The sequence below is a fragment of the Rissa tridactyla genome, chromosome 2, assembly GCF_028500815.1.
Source record: "Rissa tridactyla isolate bRisTri1 chromosome 2, bRisTri1.patW.cur.20221130, whole genome shotgun sequence".
Classification (NCBI taxonomy): Eukaryota; Metazoa; Chordata; class Aves; order Charadriiformes; family Laridae; genus Rissa; species Rissa tridactyla.
Window position 1 is genome coordinate 111259493 of NC_071467.1, and position 21929 is coordinate 111281421.

Below are 21929 nucleotides of genomic sequence, written 5' to 3' on the forward strand. Positions count from 1 at the left end.
ATGGAGAACTTTGTTTGCTCTCTGTGGCTCTTCTACTCTTCTGTCAGCCAAGGCCAAGGTGACAAGTTGTTGACTCAAAAGGCTCTGCAGGAATGCTAAATGTTATCGTTATTTAATACTTACGCTCTATTAAGTGACAGCCTCTTCTTTACATCTTCAAAACACTTTTCAAGCGTGCACTAGTTTGCGGGGCTGGAGGCTGCTCTTTTTTTACAGGCAGGCCTCGAGGTCTTACTTAAATCCTGCAGCGGAGCTGAGCTGGGGAGGAGTTACAAAAGGAGTTTCTGCTTTCCCTGGTCCTTGCTTGCTCTTTGTGGCACAAAAACTGTCTCAAATAGGTTGGGGTACTCTGGAGGTTGTGTCTGGTGAGCAGAAGTCCCCTTTTACCTGTGATTACCGAGGGCCATTCATTTAGGAGCTCTTTTATATGAAGCTGTTGGCACACGAACTAAACAGCTCCTGGGGTCCCCACAGGGCAGTCCTGCAATTTACCTGTTGGTTAGGGGAGACCTAAAACTCTTTCATTTCAGGGGGCCAGGGCTAAGTTAGATTTCATTTTTGGTGTTCACCCTGAATAAATGCCGTTTTCTTATTCTGCTCTCTTATTGGGAGCTTTACAGTTCTTACTGAGTACTGACAACAGCACGCTTTCTAAAAACCTGTATTAGAAAGTTCAGAAAATTAACTATCAATAATGGTGAAGTTTGGGTTTGATTAGTTTCTGGGTAATAAATACATTTGAAAATCAGAGGTGAAAATTTACCTGTCTTGAGGTCAGACAACCCTTCCCCACCCCCCCCCCCCCCCGCAGCACGTTGGCTTTAGCGAACTATAACTTTTAGAAATCTATAAGTTGTGTACTTTAATCTCTGCTGAGAAGCCTAATTTTAGGCCCTTCTCTTTCAGTCTTGGCTCTAATTACTGTATACTCCTTTCTCTGAGATTTGATCCCTCCTTTGAGTTCTGTGACGCATTCTGAACAGTTCTGCTTGCTTTGTTTTGCAGCTAAATTTCGACTTGCTGTAATCTGTTCAGTGTTACACATGATTATTTCAGCTTAGAATATCTCCACCACACAATTCACGTGCTTTATAATTAAGAAACTTTTGTAATGAAAAAATAGATACAAAAAATGAAAGACAAGGACAAGACTTGATCATACAGCTAGGGAAAAAACAGCAACACCCTAAACCTCACCATAATAGAGCTCTAATTTTTTTAATGTGTTTAGTTCATTGTTTATGTCATCAGATGTTCTTTTTTCCTACTTCATTTTGCCAGCAATGCATTACAATATTTATGCTTCAAACTGTAATTTTTGCAACACCTGTGAAATTGCCTCTTAGAACCTTTTACAACACCCTTTGCTGTCCCTTTATGCTGGAAGAAGAAAATGTTAGCTCAGCAGAAATCACCATGAGAATTTAAGACAGTTAAGGTATATTAAAGTCTTTTATACTCATAAATTCAGAATTTTTCACTTAAAGGGCTTGCATTTCTTATGAATAGACACTTAACATGTAGAAGTTGAACCCATTCAGCACACGATGAAAAATACCTTTGTTAAGAAAGAAGCTGGGCTGATAGAAAATACCCATAATACTAGGAAAATATCAAATTATGTGACAGTAGTTGCACATTTTTGAAGCATGACCAAATAACATATCACTTGAAGCATTTCCCTACCCTCTTGTTTTTTCCCCCGTGGAACTGGGAGGAAATGGATACTACACACCCACCCATTCACAAAAATCCTGGCGGGAGGCCAGCTTCCCTCTCTCTCTTCATCCCTGAGCCAAGCTCCGGTCTCTTTTCCCCTTCTCTTTTCTTACGACTCTTTGCGGTTGCTGCCTGCCAGATTTGTACCTATTTCAGCAACAAATGAGCTCTATGAGGCCTTCTCTCAGAGGTCCCCTACTATTGCTCATTATCCACGCAGATCTTCCTCCCTGTGCTTCCTAAAACCTGCGTTTATGCTGGACTGTGGCTTGTTGGGGATTTCTAATTTTTTTTTTCTGTTTAGCTGTTACTTTATTTCCTGATTCTCCTTCAGCTTTCTCTGTGTTCATGTCTGTTGTTTCAAAGTGTCTGTACTGGCATAGGCTGCTGCCAGCAAGTGAGGGGGGAGAAAAAAAAGTTCAAAAGCCCTTGCACACATCCGTACGCCAGATCTTTGCCAATACCTCTTCCCCAGCTGGTTTGGCAGCAAAAGTAATACCTGTTGTGGCGGCAGCGGCTGCTGCAACCGCTCCAGATGCCGTGGCTGGAGCAGTGTGGCAGGATTTAAACATGGAGCTCAACATGCCAGCGCCTGGGGGTTTGACTCTGAAGCTGTCAAATGAAAAACAATGTGTACTGAATTGTCCCCATAGTGATTCTCAGCTGCTTTGGGAATGTGGGTTTTGGATCGTGTCCAAAGTCCAATATTTTTTTCCTTTTTTTTTCCCCCCCCAACTCTTTTCCATGGTGGGGTTAGCACCATATGAAGAGGCACTAGGGTATTAAATAGAAAACGTTGGCTGGAAAAGCTCTTCCCAGCAGACACCTCTATATTTTATTTGATGGGCTGGAAACTCCCTGGCCTGCTTTAGCCTTCAGTCTGCTGAGGGCTGGTAAGGTATGAGCCTCTATAGGAGGGTGAATGTGTCTGTGTATGTCGAAAAGTGCCTACTACAGCTGTGCCCTGCTCGAGGTGCTGGCTCTGCTCACCGCTGCCCTGGGGAGCATTGGTTTTAGCATCCTGCTGGCCGCAGCTGGGCTTGTTCCCACTTACCCTCAGACCAGGGGGTTAGCATGGACCCTGCGAGTCCTTCGCGGTCAGAGGTTGTGGCTGGTGCTGGTGCTTGTGCCCACCGGTGTCCCACCAGCTCAGGGGCTGATGCTGAGTGTGCTGGGCACTGTGCAGGCTACCCTGGCTCTGGGCTCCCTGCCTGAATAAATAGGCCAGGACCCTGGCTGCAATGCCAGGGTTTATATTACCACAGCTCCGCTCTTGCTGGGACCTTGTGAACCAGACTGGGCGGATACAGTGCAAGCATGGCTTCGGTCATGGGGGTCAGGCTCCAGGCCTCTTGTCCTGCTCCGCTGTCCCTGCCGTGTGAGCAGTGGCAGGGGGCTGTGGTGAGGGAATGGGAGAGGAGGGTTGCCAGGGCAGAGAAGAGAGGCCGTGGCCTCTTTCTGTGGCTGCAGTGGGTAGTCCTTGGGACAACTTAGCTGTTCTTGCCATTTCTGTTGGAGCTTACCAGATCATGGTGTGGCTTGTGCATGGCAGGTGCAGCAGCTGCCAATCTTCAGGAGAGCTTTGCTTTTCTCTGATACCTACATGTGCTGGTCACATCTCTTGCATGCAGGCAAAGCCTCAGTGGGCTGCTCTATGTCCCTGGTCCTGGTAGAAATGTTTTCCTTAAAGAACTGAATACGCAACACAGCACTTGACAAGGCTACTTTGGGTTGGGTAAGTTCCTTCTTCTACCAGACTTCCATCATGCTCCCAGAAAGTCATTATATTCGGAGTCTGCTGCGTGCTTTGCTGGGTTTGTGTAAAAGAGGTGAGTGAATCAGGTTCTCAGACTTCAGTTTTATCGTGCATACAGCTGGCCATCGGTGCAAGTCAGGAGTTATGCATATCGCCTTAATGTAGCTCTCATTTCAGCGTGGTCTTCATGCTCCTCCTCGCCCGTCAGCTCAGCGCCAGGGAACAAGGAGTTTCCCTCTGCTCAAGGCACACAGCTTCGAGCCGGGGATTTCTCTCTGCTGAGCTCACATGTGCGGGAGAAACACCATCCGCCCGTGAGCCAAGTGCTTCAGTTAAGAATGAATGTAATTGGGGATTACTTACAGAGGGTTTGCTGCCCCCCTGACCCCCACCCCGTTATGTATGTGCAGCTCGGGAGGGGGGAGAGGAGGGACCATAAGGCTCTTGTTTTCTCTCTAAGCCTGTGTCTGAAAAGGAGACTCTCCCTTGAATTTTTTTTTTTTTTTTTTTTTTCAAAAAGCAAAGTCTGTGCCAAATCTGTAATCAGATACAAATAGGAATGAGCTCCAGAAGCAAAGGCAGCCAAATGGAGCTTTTCATCTTGAAAACCACTTTCCCACCTGGCCAAGAAGTCACTGCATGTGCCTGGCATGATGGGTCAGCCCTTCCTGAGTCGCCCATGAGGGCCTGCCTGGTCCTCAAGTGTTGACTCTCTACTCGCTTGAGTCCTGGTTGTTGCTGCCTCACTTTGACCTTCCCAAAATGTTTCAGGTGAGAGGGGAGGAAAGGTACCTCTTGTCCTGAGGATTTACATGCCATGTCTGCCTGGAATGGAGCTTATAGCCTGAGTGCTTTAGGAAGTAGCTCCTTAGAATTCTGCCCGCCTCGTGTGCAAAGGAGAAGGTGGTATTTGCTAGTCCTTTTGAGACATCTTCTGTTGGTCTCAGCTTCTACCGTACCTCATCATAGGATTGTTCACTGCATCCCAGTTTAAGGTCTGTTGTTGGTGATTCTCTCTGTTGTGGGTTCCTCCCAAGTTCTACCCATGATGTACTAATCAATCTGCTGGCCTATGAAAAATAGTTTTCCAGCTCCTACCTGCTTTAACCTTTTGGGACTGTTCAGCAAGTTCTGGAGATCCATTTTGGTGAACTGAAGAAAATGCTAAATATACTTGTTACTGCTTTATAGCCTTGATCATGTTTGCTCCGACAAAGAGACAAGCCCCTCTTACTTGCTCTTCATCTGCACTGAAAGGCGGCTTGTGCCACCGTTATTGTAAACATCAGTGAAGTGTTGCCATCTCATTTTGACTAATGAGAATATGTCACCAAGAGGAATCTAGGAGCACAGGCTATTGTTGATGCCGCTTGTTCACATTCCTCTATCAAGAAGGCTGCTGAACTCAAGCGTGATTGAGAGTCTCTCGAGGATGACCCTGGGCTTGGGCATCAAGTGAGAGGTCATTTTTTCCAAAGAGATGTCACCCCAAGTTAAACACTTGGAAAAGACAAGCCACGGTGATCTCTTGTGGAGCTAAAACAGAGACCTGGATTTCTTCAGTGAATGCTTGTTACGTATTTCACTCTTTAAAGTACATTCATAAGATGCTTACAGGAGTTGTTCTCTTGGTTTGAGTCTTTATTGCTGCAGTATGGGTAGATGAAAAGAAACTAATTGCAGACTGCTCAAGTACAGAAAGGAGCAGAAATAACACTTGCAGAGAAAGATGGAATGATGCTTTTCATGTGTTCGTAGGACTCTTCTCTGTGTTTGTGGGTCAGAGGATGGCCGATTTCCTTATCTCTGAACTGACTCCTCCACGGAGCTTGTCTGTTTGTGACAAGAGGGTGTACTGGATTTGGAAGGAAGGCTGTAGTCTGTTGACTGGTGCCTGAGATAGAGCTTGGATTAACTCTGGCACCTTGAACTACCAACCCAACAAAACCATGTGCTGTTTGGGTAGGTATAACTTCTTGTAGAAGCTGAGTGAGATCACTCTGAGAAATAAAATTTAGGAGGTGTCTTTTAAATAACAGGGCAGGCTGGTGCATCTCCTCCTTGATTTGGGTGATCAAACAAGAGGTAGAACTGGGACTCGTACATGCAAACTATTCTTATTTTGCTATTAATAATATATGAAATAAAGGAATAGACAGTGTTGTTGTCTGTTAAGTCTTGTACTACTTACAGTTATTCCTACCAAAGACGCTTTAAGGAGAATGGCCAGGCAAATTTCAGCTAGTAGCTGAAAGTCCTAGGGAACAGAAAACTGCAACAGAGGACTCACTGGAATGTTGTAAAAAAACTTCTGTAGAAGTGGTCTCTTTCAAGTTGAAGATTGGGGAATGGCATAATAAAAAATAAATTGTTTTCCCCCTTTCTGTATTAGAAAAGCCTCAGGCCATAAACATCTTGAAAGAAATGGATTTTTTTTCTTATCCTTCTGAATGGATCAGAGTTGCTTGAAAAAAATCACATTGTTTGTACATAACCCACAAGAGCAGCTGGGTTTAGAGTCCTATTTTTAGTGTCAGTAAGTCAACCAGCTTGGTACGCTGGGAAATCCCCAACTCCTGGCACCTAAAGGTTAATATTATCAGCTCTCCAAGAACTGTTTTAGAAGATATTTTAGTTCCATTAGCTCAGCTTGTGTTATCAGTTGTAATAATAATAGTAAATTTATTGCTTGTATTATCGTAGCCCCTCAAAGAGCTGGATAAGACTGTTATTTTTTCTGGTTCATGCTGAAACTTAGGGGTTTTTATTCCTACTTTAAACCTAAATTCAGCCTTTCTACTAAATGCTCAGAAAGGGTCTTTCTACCTCATGTCTTTTAGTAAACAATCCTCATAAACCCAGATTATAGTCTTAAAGCAGAATGTACAAGAATCCTCAACTCTTAATAGAGAGGACAAAAAAAATACCCTTTGTACAGTAAGCATCTATGTAGTCAAATGAAAAATCATTGATATGTGATGTGAAATTCTGGTATGGACCAAAACCCGTGCAAACAACTTTAAAGACGATCACAGTTAAAACCCACAGATTCTAATGCCAACAGATACCATTTGTAACACAGATGCGTGCTGTCTTGCCATCCCCAGGTACCTAGGTGTTCAAAATCATAACTTTGTGTATGTGAGCATGCAAAACTTTTACATAGCTATTGAAAGATCCTGTACCTACATACCTGCTCATGTGGGGTTTTGTTGGATTTTTTTATTTGCTCACAGGTTATGAAGGCTGGGGCTTTCTCATTTTCCAGCTTTTCTCTGCAGCCGTAACAGCTGGAAGCATACGTGTGGTTATTTGGGGTTTTTTTTTTGGTTTTGGTTTTTTGTTTTTTTTTTAAATGAAAGCTGAGATTCTTACTTGGTGACATGACTGAAAAGACTGAAGCTTTAAAAAAAATAAAAAACCACTGAAAAGAAAAATAAGACTCATGATAAAATCACAAGAGCTGGCTATGCTGACTCCGCTGAAATTAATGATAAAACAGTCATTGACTTAGTGGGACTTAGTTTCACCCTGAGAATGAAAATAACCGAAAATTACGTTTTGAGTCACTGCAAGGTTAAAGTTATGGATGCTGAGGTGTCCTAACCTTCATGCCCATACTTGACAATACTTGATTCCCCCGAATAAAAATGTTATCTGTTCCTCTCCTCTTTGTGTGACAGTTGGATTCCAACTTCAGCATTCTTGCAGCTTGTGAACCCTCACCCTACAGCCAGGTGCTGTCAGTCCCTGCTTACGAACTTTCTGAATGATTTTTAGATTTTTGGTTGTTTCTTTTTGCCTGAGAATGGATTTAAGAGCATATGGATAGTTGATAATTTATTTTTTAAGGCTGTGCTGAAATTCTGGGTATACCATGGATCTGTGCTTTATGACTGATGCCAGGAGATGCTGTCCCGGTAGCTTGCTGCGATCGCTGTGACAGCAATGGGAGTGATGGACGTGGTGAGAGTGCCCTTACTTGTAATGAGACTGCCCCGTGTCCTTTCCCTCAAACATGCAAATCCAGTATTTTGATTAAAACTTTTCAGTTGGCACAAAGTAATAAAAACGGCAGGGAGTGAGAGCAAACTCCGTTTCTGAGCTGCTTTGCTCTCTTGAGGGTGTATTCCCCATCCGGCAGTAAGTGTCCCCAGGAGCAGCGTGGGCATGTGGAGGGGAGGGCAGGGGATGGGAGCCCCTGGCACTGACTGCCTTCCATCGCCTCTCCTTTCTGCGTCCAGTCGTCTTTTTTCTTCCTCCTCCTTTCGTACTTGTTGCTGGGATTTCAGAGTATGTTGTGCATTCCTGAGGCATTCAAATTGCCATGTGTATTTTGTCCAGAAAGAAATAGCTTAGTGCTTTATCTGGTGATTTGTTGGCTATGTAGCGTTCTTGCTCTTTTGTACGAAACTCTGCTGTGCGCCAATTTAACGACTCTGTTAAATAACGATGGAGATGCAGTAACCTTTCCATTGCTAAGGGTAAAACTTGCTTCCCTTTGTGGAGCCAAATACGCCAAAGCAGGCTACCAAAGCAGCACTGCTTTTCCAGTTTAACAGGTTTCGCTGATGTTACTGGATTGCCACCAAGTTTACTATAGTTTCATAACTCACCCCAGGCTGGCCGCGAAGGTTTGAGTTTTTCTTTCTTTGCCTGTGCAGTGGTAGTGATAGTCATCGGGGCTCTCAGCCCTGCAGATAATCTCTTCAGGGTTATCATTTACTTACAAACAGACGTGTGAAGTATTTGTGAAAAGGCTTTTGAAGTGGCGTGGCAGGCGGATGCTGCCCGGAGCTGCAGAGCAGGCAGTGTTTACACAGGGGCAGAGGATTTCGCTGCCCGTCGTGGTTCTCCTCAAGTGCGTGCTCGTATTCTGCGGCTATGCTGTTTGCCTTTCTAATGAAGTGAACTGTTTGTTTGAAATATGTGGTAGAAGGTATTTAAACAGAGACTAAAGTAAACTTTCGGGCTGTTCAAATAAGCCATGCGTATCTGGTTTGTGGAGTGAAGGAAAACAATTTGGCTGCAGCTTACCTCTGGGAAGGGCAGTTAGGAGCTGTTTAAATAACGAACTGGGCTGTGGCGGATGTTGCTGCAGCCTCTGACGGGCCTTCAGTGATGACTGCTGCTCATTCCTCGGGATGCTGCCTCGATGGAGAGCTCAAAATTACAGTCGTTGTTTAAAAAGGGGATTTATTCATTAGCTGCGAAAACTTGGGTACATTCAGATTTGATTAAAACCATCCCAATTAGACAATGGACTGTTGAGAGCCAACATATGCTATTGCCTTTATAACGTCATTAGTAACCCAGAGTCCCCACTTTGAAATAAGATCGTGCCCGAGTGCGCAGACATCTGTTTCTGCCTAGCCAGATGGAGGTCAGCAACATAACTTAAACTGCTAATCCTCATTGTGGAGAGGGGAACAGGAATCTGAGGAAGGTAGTAACAAATGAACTTGGATCCTGCTCCTGGCAAGGCACGAAGTATCGATGGCTGATACAATGCTTGGAACATGCACTGCAGAGCTCTGGTAATAAGTTTCTGCCTACCCGCAAGCAGAAGTTCAGAGGGCAAAGGAGGGCTGGGAGAAATGATACTCTTTGTGGTTATGGCATTACAATTCGTCTCGGAGAACCTCACTGCTTTTCCCAGCTCCGCCACAGTTGTGCCTGATGGGAGTGTTAGTCGGCTGCGGCACAGCATTTCTCAACAATGACTGGCAAAATAGAGATCTTGATGGTGGGGAGCGCTTTTCACCCCCTGCCATAGCACAAAACAATTAAAACCGGTCATGTGGGGAGTTCAGGAGCAGAGATTTCCAGCCCTGTCCAATAGAGACCATATGTTTCCATCCATCATTTATATTTTTTGGTGGGGAAGAAAGCGCCAAGTTGGTTGGAACTACAATGCTGCATCCTCTGGCATTGTTTCCCCATGCATTCTCCTCGGGAGCAAGGGGAGTCACAACACTTCAGACTCCTTCGGTTCAGCATAGAGATTAAAACAAACAAAAAGTCCTTATACTCCCGGAGTGCAATAAATATGCTAGAATTTCAATAGGATCCAAACAAGCGACAATAGTAGCATTAAGAGCTGGCAAATCCTTTGATGTTATTGACCAGAAAAGGACTGCTGTCGTCTCTGTCACGAACATTTAAACTTTTGACCTCCAACCTTTGTGTCAAATGGCTTTTCCATATGGAGGGTTACTATACCTCTCCGAGTGCCACTGCATTTAGTAGAGCATCAAACACTTCAGTGGCGGGAAACTGATGCTTAATGCGTTGGAAAAGCTCCAAGATTGCCAGAGGGTGGGACCAAGGAGAGCCATCCCCTCTTCTGCTGGAGGGTAAATGAAGTCCCCTGCAAAGTCCCCCATTTTCCTATAGCCCAATTGCGCCTGAACTCTGCACAGAAACGCAGAAGGGAGAATTGCATCTCGGTGGGCAGGGGATAGACATCTTAAGTTATTTTTATTACCACCATGTGCTTGACATTAGCCGTAGACCAAAGCCATCTTTTGTGCAGCGTGTTTTGCAAACATACAATGGAGAGATGGGCTTTTGCAGGCTCGGGAAGTCTTCATGCTCGTGCTGCAGAGCTGCATGGGCTGAAGCCCCACAGCTTGGGCACTGCCCGTGGTGATGTGCTGGCTGAGTGGCAGGGGAAGGGGTTTGCAGCCATCTTGGCCTTGGGGAATATGCCAGGAGTGCGCAGAGCATGAGGAGCCATGCTGGCCCGCACCACAAGTCCGTCTAGCCTGGTATCCTTCCCAAGCAATGACCAAAGGCAGAAGCCAAGGAGTTAATGTAAGAACACAGCGGGTGATTCTCCTCTCCTTTTGCCCCCAACCACTCTCCCAACTTCCCAAAATTTGCAGTCTGGGAATTTCCTAGTCCATAAGTGGTTTCTGCACATTTGGACCCTTACTACATTTCTCTTCTGTGACTTTCCCTTTGAGGCCATTTAAACTTTTGGTGTCTGTAGCCTCATGTGGCAGGTGGTCCGTGTGCCTCATCCTCATTTGACCATCTTTCCCCTCTTCTGGTTCCTGTTGTCTCCTCATAGCACCCTTGGCTTCTCCTCTAGGATGTAGAGAGAGGAATGAAAACCAGTGGCCTCCTCTTTAGTGCCCCCTTCCCCACTCAGGGGTGCGGAAAAACGGTGCTTTCCCACTTCTCTCACATTTGTGGGATTGTGCTCCACCTAATTCTGCATTTTCTCCCATTTTATCCCTTAATCACTAAGCTGAAGAACGTGGCTGCACGTAGGCAGGTAGTGTAACTTTTTCTGTGGTCCACCTGGACTGGAGGCTGGAGAAAGCAATGCTGTTGTAATCATCTATGGTAGTGCCAAAAAGCTCAGTCAGAGACTGGGGTCCCGTTGCGGTGAGCACTGTAGACAGGTGATGTAAAGATGGAAACTGCCCTGAAGAGTTTGCTTTTGTACTGTTGCTATGCAGAAAAATCTTTGCTAATGCTATGGGCTGCTTTGCCTACTACTGCATTTGTGTGCTTCTGCCTGTTCACGTCTCTGTTCTTCCATTTTCCCTTTTCTCTCATGAATGGGAGTGTTTTTCCTCCCTGGTGAAGCTGGACCTACCCATGCTGTTCGTGACACCTGAGCCGTAGCAGTGTGAATAGGACGCAGTGCAGGCAGGAGAGCTCAGGAGGTGCTGGAGCTGGTTCTGCAGCCAGGTACCCTCTGCAGTCGTGTGTCCCTGCTCCGCAGCTACGATGCGACCGGGTGCAGCGTCTAGTTTTGACACATCACACTGCTAACTCGGGGCTGTTCCTCACAGAGCGTAAGGACCATGAGTGTTAATGGAGCTGAGGTTGTTGACTCTGATTTTTTGATTTCTGTTTTTAAACAAGTACACTCAGACAGACGTGCCCTTCATCCCACTTCGCAGTGGTGGTGCGAGCTGTAAGTGGGTGATGTAAAGGCTTTGGGTGCTTTTCGTAAGCAGCACTTAGTTCCGAAAGCAAGAGAAGCGTAGGCCAGATCCTGCCATTATGTCTGCCGAGAACAAGAGAGAGGATGAAGGCAAGGTGTTGATATGACACTATGAGGAACTTCCCATATGCTGTAGAGAAAAGCCCTTTGGTGGGGAAGAGGAAATGGGAGAATCCTAACAACAATCCAACCAAGAAAAAGTGTGGTTATACCTAAAGGTGATACTCTCACCCTCTGTCTAAGCAATAGGAAACAAAGAGGTTGACTGTAAAGAAAAACAAACTTAAAAAAATGATCATGAGCAAAACTCATGACGGATTTGTAAAGAACGAGCAGTTTTAGGCAATTGAACCACTCTTTCTAAGGAATTAAAGAAATAATGAATAGTGGATAAAACACTGCTACTGTAGCTCTTCATTGGGAATTTTCACTGAAGAGGGTCCAAGTGTCTCAGAAAGGATATCTTCCTGTTAACAGTGACCAGATTGAGGTAGAGGGAAGTGATGTAATTTGACTATGGCCCTTTTCATTAGAAATATTTGCCTCAAAGCTCCGTTTGAAAAAACTAACTCAGATTGACTGGAATATCGACAATATGACATTCTCAAATATAGGCTGAATGAGTACTTAGGATAAATGTCAATATGGCAAATTAAGGGAACTCACCGTACTTTCCATCTTCAGTAATGATCTGAAACAAAAAGTACCCAGCATAAAAATGAAGTACAAGGGAGAAGCTCTCTAAGAAGCTGACGTAGGACAAGGGAACAAGGAGAAAGAAGACAGCTTAAAGTCACATTTTATTGCCTTTACCTGACTTGAGCAGTGCTCATGTCACCAGCGGTCCCCTAGAAATGGTAGGGTAGGTCACTGCCACCTGGGAAGGCACTGTCTTGTAGTAGGAAAATGAACGGTAATGGTATTTGAGACTGTGTACAAGAAACACATACCCCTGCTGGAAAGAGAAATTTGCAGAAATAGGTTATTTCTATTATAAATTTCTAAGGCTGCCTCCTCCTAAGCAGTGTCATGTTAGCCTACATGAAAACCTGATGCCCAAGAGTGCAGGAGTGACAACTATATATCTCTCCCAAGCTGTAAGAAACCCAGGGAGTCAAAACAAGTGACTACGATTAATTTAGAATATGGACACAGAGATTAAAGGATGCAGTAAATGTATATTATCGAGTGGCCTGACAGCACATGTGATAACTATCTGCTCATCTGCAAGAGCTTGAAGAGTGTAAACATCACAGAAGGAGAGTAATTGCTAAGGAGGGTACAGAGAGAAGCTAAATAATTATGAATATTTGGATGAAATTTTAAAAAATCATGTTGAACAGCAGGGAAAAAGAAATCTCTCCGAGTGTTCATCTGATTGTGCATCCCATAGAATCTGAACTGTTTTAATATCTAAAAATAGACATAATTGATCTAATTATACTTTTCCCTCTGTAATTCCTATCATGCCATAAATTACTCATCAAAGCTGCTAAGTATAACCTGTTTCCAAGTTTTTCACCCTGTGGTCCAGACCTTCAGCTGCTGGAAATCTGTTTAGCTATAGTGATTTTCATCGTGCTATACTGATGCCCAACTGTTCGAGGTTTGGTCTTTCAAAAAGCTTTTAATCTTGATTCTGGTACACAGAAGAGCACACAAGTTTCCAAAGCATAATTTAAACAAATAATGCTTGCAGACTGACTCATGCTGCTGCTTTATAAACTTCTAATAATGTCACCAAATCTTGCTGAATTGCCCGACTTGTCTTTATCTGTTCCCACATCAAATCAGCAGCAATAGAGGGATGTTTCCAGATTATTTTTTTTTCCTAGTTTATGGCTTCCTGTTACTTCTCCTTAGCCACATTTACCTTTGCATCTTACAGATATTTGTTATTGCTGAGTTAATGTGTGCAGCTGATAGCAGGGCATTCAAATGCTTCTCTTGAGCTGTGTTGAGCTGTAGGGAATAACCAAGCTGTTGTGTGGCAGCTCCTTGTTCCCACTGGTCAGGAAGCCCACGTTAAACCTCTGCTTAGGAGTAGTTTGGAGTTGAGAGCCTTGCTCTGAGAATTCTCTTTAGTTCTCTCCAGTGTGGAACAGGATTTATTTCTTTTATAATCTTTTCATTTCCTTAGTTTCCACTTCGTACCTCACCTTCAACCACTGGAATTTGCTGTGTGTTACAGAAATGGGTATGCACACAACGTCCATAGGCACAAATTATTTGTGTATATATTGTGGTTATGCATCCAGTTACTTGCTGCTTGTAGAGAAGAAAACACTGAGGATGTGATCCTTCATAACCAAGTGTAATCAAAGGTGGGAAGCATTCCAGAGCAGCTGGGTGAAGCCACATGTCTGGGGTTGTTGAGAGTTAAACATGGATTCTTGTTTTGTTTTCCATAGTTCCTTGAGGGGGGTGGAATTTTTAAGCGGTGGAGGATGCACTGATGGATGGTGGCACAAGAAGTTAGGGGAGCAACAGCAAAACACCAAGTGTGTTGCAAGGCAGAAGCTGAATTATTTTTTTTGCCGCAGAGTCCATCGGAGGTAGCGGAGGGAGGGATTTCTTTTGTCAGCTTCCTGGCAGAGGACAATTTGTCATTTTCTTGCGGAGACCACATTATTAAGTTTGTTAAGAAATGCTGCGTGGGATCCAGAGGTTATGAAAAAGATGAGCTGTGCCGTACCAAGTGCCAGCTGCCGTAGATGAAACAATTTTCCCTCCAAGTGACATGGTGATGAGGCTAAGGTGTCTCATCATCATCATCTCTTCCTGAAAGCGTGGGACAACATACAGATCCTGGCTGTATACAGCTGTTGCTCATGTTCATGAGGGCTTTCTAAGGTGGCTTGTAGGATGAAGCAGCCAGTGTTGTTTGGGTGAAAGAAGCTACTGAGGTAGGATATTCCTGGTGCATTTCCACCAATTTGCTCTTGGGTCTTGGGCAAACTGTGCTGGTGAAGTCCCTTGGCTTTCCTTCTCTGAAAATGCACGTCCCGGCAGGGCTGCGGGGCAGCAATGCTGTGCCCACTTCGCTCAACCAGCAAGTTCACGACTGCATGAGCAGGGCAGCACAAGGATTCCTTCCTTCACTTTAGTGGTGAGTCTACCCCAGTGGAAAGAGTCATTTGTAAGTTACTGGGCTGTGATGAATCACAAATTATTTTATTAAGGAATTTGAGACTCTTCAGTCCAAGGTGCATTGTACATGCAATATATTTATTATCCAACAAGTCTGTCTCTCAATACTTTTTTTTTTTTAATTTTCCTTTTTTGGATGGGCAAATGGCAGGGAGCACTGGAGTCGGTTGAATGGACTTGAGGAAGTTTAGTTAGTATTCCAGAAGGCAGTCCTGCTCCTCAGACAGCAGAGTTGCAGTGACAGGGAGGAGTAATAAAGCGTTCAAACTGAAATCAATCCAGCAGTTATTTAGCCAATACCTGCAGCAAATTTGGCATATTAAAGACCTCTCAGTGCCAGCTGATGAAATCATTTCCAGCCACTTTTCTTCCAGCACACCGATAACTGCTCTTCCTTCATGTGTTTGGCGTAATGGTTGTTGTGGAACTACTAAAAACAATAAAACATGTTCCCACAAGGTATTTAAATTTACAAACTAAAAAGTGGTAAAACGGATGGCAGGGATCTGAGATGCCCTGAAGTCTTAATTTTCGGTTTTGCAAAGGTAAAAATTATTTTTCAGCCAGAACAACAGGCAGAGAGCTGGGGTTGTGGTTTATTTTTAAGATCAGTGTATACGCCGCGCAAGCACAAGCAGAGGGTAGGGAGGGGAAGTCTGATCATCATTAATCCACACAGACACATGGAAGGGATGTGATCTGGTTGAAAACTGTGTTTTTCTCTGAAAGTGGTGTATCTACTGTATGTTATCACAATTAACATTTCATGTTACTGAAATTGGGAGGACTTATAAATTAAAAATTCCTTTTCTCACTCTCCTCCTGTCCATCTCTTGGCTTTATCCATTTATTTGCCTTTTTTTTTTTTTTCAGTTTTGCCATGGCTTTTTCTTTTTCCTACTTAAAATCTCCTTCTCTGCGAAGTCAGATAGTGAGTAGTCGCATCTGTGTCAACACGACAGTTGCCACATCAGAAGCGTGCGCCGGCATGCATGCACACACAGGGACGCACACACGGAAAAGCCTCCTGAGATAACTGGCTGTGGCACATCTGTGGATCAGCCAGCAAATAAGCAGTGCTTCAGATGGCAACCAGCCACGCTGAAGCAGCAACCCCAGTCACCGTAGGGAGACTCTTCAAAGTGCACAAAGTTAAGTGCATGCATTAACGTGTGGCCATGGCTCAGTCATTTTTCTTCCTGATGAAAGCCTCTGTATAAGCATACGTAGAGAACATAACTCACCCCTTTTTGAAAGAGGACTAAAAAACCCCCGAAAGACAACATGTGCTCTTGAGCCCTAACACAAGCTGTAATTAAACAGAAATCCAAAATAAGATCTTTGCTTGGCAAAAAAGAACCTAATTCCTGCCATAAAACCTGGCAATGCCATTAAGTTCAGATCAGTTGAAACAAATGTACATGAAGAAACAGTGGTGCCCTTAGGGACTCTGCAAGCCTGAATATTAGAAAATTCCCATCTGGTGATCAGCTTATGAACCAAAGGAAGTGTAGAAATTTGCTGGCAAACTCTTCAAAACTGTTCCACGTATTGAAAAGGCATTATCGAGGAGGCTATATTTTGCCTGATACTGTTTCTGTTACATCTGGTGTGAAAGCTTGGTACCACCGAGTTCAGCGTCAAGACCATAATGAATCTGAAGCGGGAAGGAGATTTCACTTCAAATGAGGTTATATGTGAGACAGAGTTTTGCAAATGGCTCAGTTCCGACATTTAATTTGGTGAGCTGATTGTCCTGAGGACAAGTCTGCTAAAACATAACGAGGGTTTCCTGTGTCGGGCTTGAGTCCTGTGTTTGCTTGGCCCCGATCTCAGGACATAGGTGCAGGCATCAGGGCCGCACTGGGCACGTTCAGGCCAACGCAGGCATTTTCTATGGTAGCAAACATTTTCTTGACGTGATGGAGAATGCAGCCTGTCATTTCAGCAGCCGTCTTCCTCAAGGGTTTGGCAGGAATCACAAGGTGCTTGAGCAAGTCGGTTAGCTGAGGGCAGGGTGTTTTACTAGCCGTACCACCACAGGCGAATTCTCCAAATGTAGTGATACCCTGACTGAGTAAGGCTCATTTGAGAGACTACAGAGTCTACAGAAAAGTTATCCTTAACTTCAGTGAGCTTTGGAGCAGCGTGACCTCTCTGCTCTTGTCTTGAGGTGTTGCACAAGCACCTCTGAGCCAGGTAGCATCGTCTGCCTTTCCACCAAGTCTTGCAGTGAATTGCTGCTGCCTGCTACGTCTCATCAGACTTCATTTCAGGTTTGGTGTTCAGCAGCAAGGACCATACCTGTCATTTCTCCTGTTTCTTTCCCTTGATGCTGAGGTGGAGCCCTAGGTTGCCGACTTTCAGAGAACAAGTGTAGGTCTCTTCTTTTGTCCTGTATGGGAGTGATTGTAATTTGAGAGAGATGATCCTATTCACTTTCTTTAAGAAGGCGAGAAAGATTCTTGAAGAAGAAATAAAAAGGCACGTTTTACACAACAAAAAGTCAGCATAAATTGACATATCTTCTGGAAAATCTCATAGTGCTAAAATTGATGAGTTTGTAGCATTTCAGGCAGTTGTATCTGCCGTTTTGTTTTGAGGAGACCCTGTTAGCTGTGCAGGAGACAGGAGAGCATCAGAAGGAAGCTTACAGTAGTAGGCAGCAGAGAACTGAGAAGGCGGCAACAGCTACCAAATTCAGCAATGCGTGAGGAATGTGTGTAAGTGTATTTCCAGTGCCTTGGCATGTCCTTACAAGTTCTTGAAAATAATGAAATTTAAGCACAGAGTCAGATACTTCTGCTGAATTGGAGCTGAGGGCTCCTAATACACAGGCAGCATCTGTCCGTGTTGACACCTGTACTGTACACTTACGGCAGGGAGTCTCTGCAAGGATGTAATTGAAGGATCGGTCCAGGAAGTCATGGTTGCTTTTGGATGTGTATAAGAAAACTGTCTGGCATACCCTGTAGCAGGTTGCATCTCAGCCAGAATTTTTAAGAAGCAGCTAATGGTAACAAATAATTTCCCTAGCAGAATAGGAAGTTAGATTTTGTTGAATTTTTTTTTGGTGAGAGGAGTTCCTTTTTGCTAAGGGTGAGAGTTTTGTTCCTCGCACTTTAAACGTGAAACGTGAAAATGTCATTATAGTCAGAGCAGGTATCCTGTCTTTTGCACTAAGTTGCCCCCTGGGTTTCTAGGTGGGTAGAGCATCTCTCACAAATAGCCAGGAGTCGGGTAGGTCCAGATTCAATTCTGGCCCTTGAGTAGTCTCACTCGTTCTTTACTCAGCTACAGCATAAATAATAGCGGCAGAATCTGCCTGTAATATTCTGATGGTGCTTTTAATGAAATAGTTACTGGGTGGGATATGAAAAAGCAATGTGAAACTGGCTAGAGCCGGAGTTACTGCTTTGCAAACTTCTCACTATGTATTTCCATATAAATACATGTCAACGGATTACATTTTTATGGAGTTTCAAGTGAATTCCAAGTGAAGCCCTGGACGATAGGTGCTTTGGCAGGTCCCTGTTTGATCTAAGAGTCTTTCCATATAAATATTCAACGCTCTTCAAAGTGGAGTGCTTTTGGACCCCCAAGCACGTAGAATTTACTGCCTACCTCTATGCTGAGGGCTGACCCAAACAAGGCAGAATTTGAATTCCCTCTGTAAAATTGACTCCACTAGTTCTGCACATTATTCTCCCTGTCTCCCATTTAGCATGTTAGTCTGCTGACAGTAGAGTACACAGCACTTAGCAGCTGGTTTGTGGAACCATCAGTCAGGAAATTATATGATAAATAGTAGGTAGCCAGGTTTAGTGGCACTTTATTCTGCTTCAGCAGTTTTAGCCTGACTTTGGAAAAGTCATCATGTGGTTTTTCTTAAGGGTTGCAACAGGAGATGGCTACAGTGTGGTAACTTATTACACATACACTTGAGTTACGATGTTCACCAGCTGTATTGCTCATGTGTAAATAATAAACTGTGAGATGGATAATTATGTTGGGTTTTGATATGCAGCTCTGCTCCAGTCGGCGCAGGGCTGACGGAGACAGCTCCCTGTGCCGTGATGGAGTGCCGCTCTTTCCCAGATGGAAACGACAAACAAGATGCAACCAGGATATACAAAGGAGCTTAATGTGAGAGGACTCAAAAAGGTGTTCTTGGAGATTTATATTCCATGTGTTAAATACAAGTTGTTGGTGCTTTGCGCTGCATAGGCCCCACAAAGGGGAAAACCCTTTTTGTGTCATTTAATACTCATTTTCCATTTCCCAGGCAGGCGAAGATAGATGATCGCATTTAGGAGGGTTAAATGGTGTTTCACTGCATAAACATTGGGACTGCTTTTAATGGGTAGGTGCTCAGGCTGGGTGAGGGTGGGACAGTGAGGAGGCTCGGTGTCCTGAGCAGGATTGCTTGCCTTGGCCAGGTGGAACCCGTTCTGTCGCACATGAATAAGGGTGACAAAATCTCTGTGGTCTCACTGGTACTCCCCAGACTCACTCTTCAGAGATGTGTAAGGCAGAGAAGGACTTGCCTGTGCATCTGCGAGGGCGTGAGTGACTTCCTTTGCTGAAAAAATGGTGGCAGAGTTTTTATGGTAAAATGCCAGACATCTGCTTTGAAAGCTCCTCCTTTCGGCTTACGCGGCTGGAGTCAAATACCAGCAAAGCAGGGAACAGGGCAGGCAGGGAGATGCACTAAAAGACACTTCTCATGCCCCTTTTCCCCTTCTCCACCTTGGTAGCTGGTAAGGAATGTGTTTCAGGAGGTGGCAGCAAGCATCCTCCACTGGGACGATGACAGTGTGGTCACGGGGGTACCTGGTCATCTGTGACCCACCCTTACTCCTGCTGAAGCCCGGGGTGCTCAGCATGGGGAGTGAAGCTTGTAAGAGATTGCATGCCAAGGTCCAGTTGGGGCCGCAAAACTGGAATTAAACCTACCGTGAGTTTGAGTGCCCTGCTCACAGTAGTAAGCCACAATTATTTTTCATTTAGGGTGCCTAAGCCCTGAGTCAGTAAATGGGAGAAATGTGCTGTGGCTGATCACATGCTGGTGATGTTTCACAAAAACAAGCTGTGAAACTGGAGAGGCCATGTGAGATGTTTCCAGATTTTCCTGAAATACTGGGAATGTTTCTACAGAATTTACGTGATTTCCCCTTCATCCCCTCTGTTTACTCCCTTAGGGCCATGAGGTTTGTTCCTCTAGTTCTCTCTCCCGCTTCAAAACATCATAATAAACCAACGCAACTTTTGCCAAACACCAAGGGGAAAAAAATGCCTTTTTTTTTTTTTTTTTAAACCATTTCTAGCTGTCGAGAGGAAACTGCTTTCACAGATAACATAATCTAAGAGGAGGATTACATTTTGCTGAATAGGAAAGGCAGGAAACACAAAGAGAAGATACCTTCAAGAGTCAGCAGGCAAAACCGAAATAGGCTTAGTTTTACTGCCAGTGCATAATTAAAGTTTTCGTTCTTTCTCAAAGCATTTTAGTAAATCCATGACGTGACTTGATGTCTGTACTTCTCAGCTTTTGGTGTCAGATAAATACGTGACTTCATCCAAAGTGGCAAACGCCTAATAATTGGGCAGGAATGGTTTGTTTTGTGCGTCTGGAGATGCTCAGCATCTCGTTTGAATTTTGAGCATTTGGGAGGCAGTGGTGAGCAGCGCGGTCGGCAGTAACCTCCTTTAGGTACACAGCTCGCACCGCTGCGATGGTGCGGAGAGCTGTGGTTCGTACGCATTGTGTCCTCCAAAGCTGGGAGGCCATCCTGCTGCAGAAGCGGTGGGGAGCTGCGGGGCCGGCTTGCGCTTGGCCCCTCGGTGCAGAGCCCATGGGGGCGGCAGGGGCACATTCCCCCTTTTGTCAGCCTCGTCGCCGAGGCTCTGCGGAAACAGCGGGGCACGGGAGCCCTGGCAGCTGCAAAACCCCCTGTCCTGCAAAAGCCTTGGAGGAGACAGAGCAGGGGAGCATAATGCAGCCGTGTGTCCCTGAGTCTCCAGCCATGGGGACAAAAAAAGCACCCTTCCTTTTTAAGAGCGGTATATGAAATGAGTCCCGTTGTCCTCAGGCACATTCCTCTGGATGCGGCCATCAGCGCGCTGCAGTTAAGCATCTTCAATACGGCAGTTCCCAGTTGCGTTTCCCTTTTAACTCCATTGCGTGATTTACTCTAGATAGTCATATCTCAGCATACTGCTTTGCTTTCCATTGTAGGATTGTGTGTACATCTCTGAGGATATACTTTTTTTATTGTATTGTATTCTCTGCTTAGGCTTTTTGTCCTGGCATGATTTTTTTTCTTGTTTTAATAAAAAATAAATAGATCGGGAATGCTTATGAAAGGCTTGATGGTCCTTTTGATCTGACACTTCACATATGGGCACATAATTATTTATTAAAGACTTCTTTACGTCCCTTTCCATTTAAGCTATAAAAAGAGAATATTAAAATTGGTAAATACATATTCATGCAAACACTGTGGGCCAAACTCTCCTCTCAGACGGACCTGACTGACTGCAGCAGGGAAGGACAATGTGACCTGTAAGTCGTAGCGCTGGTGGCACTTGCTTTTCAACATCTGTTCCGTCTTTATGAATGTTGTCTTTAAAGAGCCATTGGAGATACTCAGATCCAGGAACCTTGCTTGTTTTTTCAGATCCGCCTCACCTCTTTCCAGCATTCCACCCTCCTGTACCAATTGATGCGCGACATCATGAGGGACGCTACCATTACGAACCATCTCCCATTCCTCCTCTGCACGTGTAAGTATTCAGTATTTCCCCTTGCTTCAGCCACCTGGAAGAATGGGCAAGTATATGAACCTTTGCGGTGCTTAAAGCCGTGCACCTGAAGTACTTTGCCAGTCTTGCCAGAGAGTGAGATTTACTTTTGGAAAGTGTCGAGGTTATCTATTCGTGAAGCAAAACCCAGGCTGGTGTCTGAGGAATTTCTGTTATAATAGGTGGCTGGCAAGTGTTACCTATACGTTTTGCTGATATTTATTCTGCGTGCTGTCGTTCTATAAATGCTAAATTAAAAAGTGCTGAACCCTGTGAAATACAGCCAGACAAAACATGTATTTTGTCCGTATTAGGCTTGGGGTTCCTCATAGCTAAAATTTTCTTTCATGCCAAAGCTGCTTTTTCTTTTTTTTCCAGTGACTGCTATGAAGCATAATGAAATTTTTGGTAAATTTTCATAGTTCCTGTTGTGTGCACGCACAGGCAATCGGTTGATTGATGGGAATGTCACCCAAACAAAATGGCAAATGTGATAGAGCACATGGTTTACACAAAGATAAAAGAAATGAATACCAG

At 44.5% G+C, this 21929-nt stretch overlaps 1 protein-coding gene across 3 annotated transcripts in view; it reads left to right on the top strand.

The window, feature by feature from the left end:
- GLI3 (GLI family zinc finger 3) overlaps positions 1-21929 on the top strand; it is a 213880-nt gene that overhangs the window by 94894 nt on the left and 97057 nt on the right. For all 3 annotated transcript variants that reach the window (XM_054191551.1, XM_054191550.1, XM_054191552.1), the window contains exon 4: positions 21269-21374. In XM_054191551.1, coding sequence (XP_054047526.1) covers positions 21269-21374 — 106 coding nt within the window. The remainder of the gene's footprint in view (positions 1-21268; positions 21375-21929) is intronic.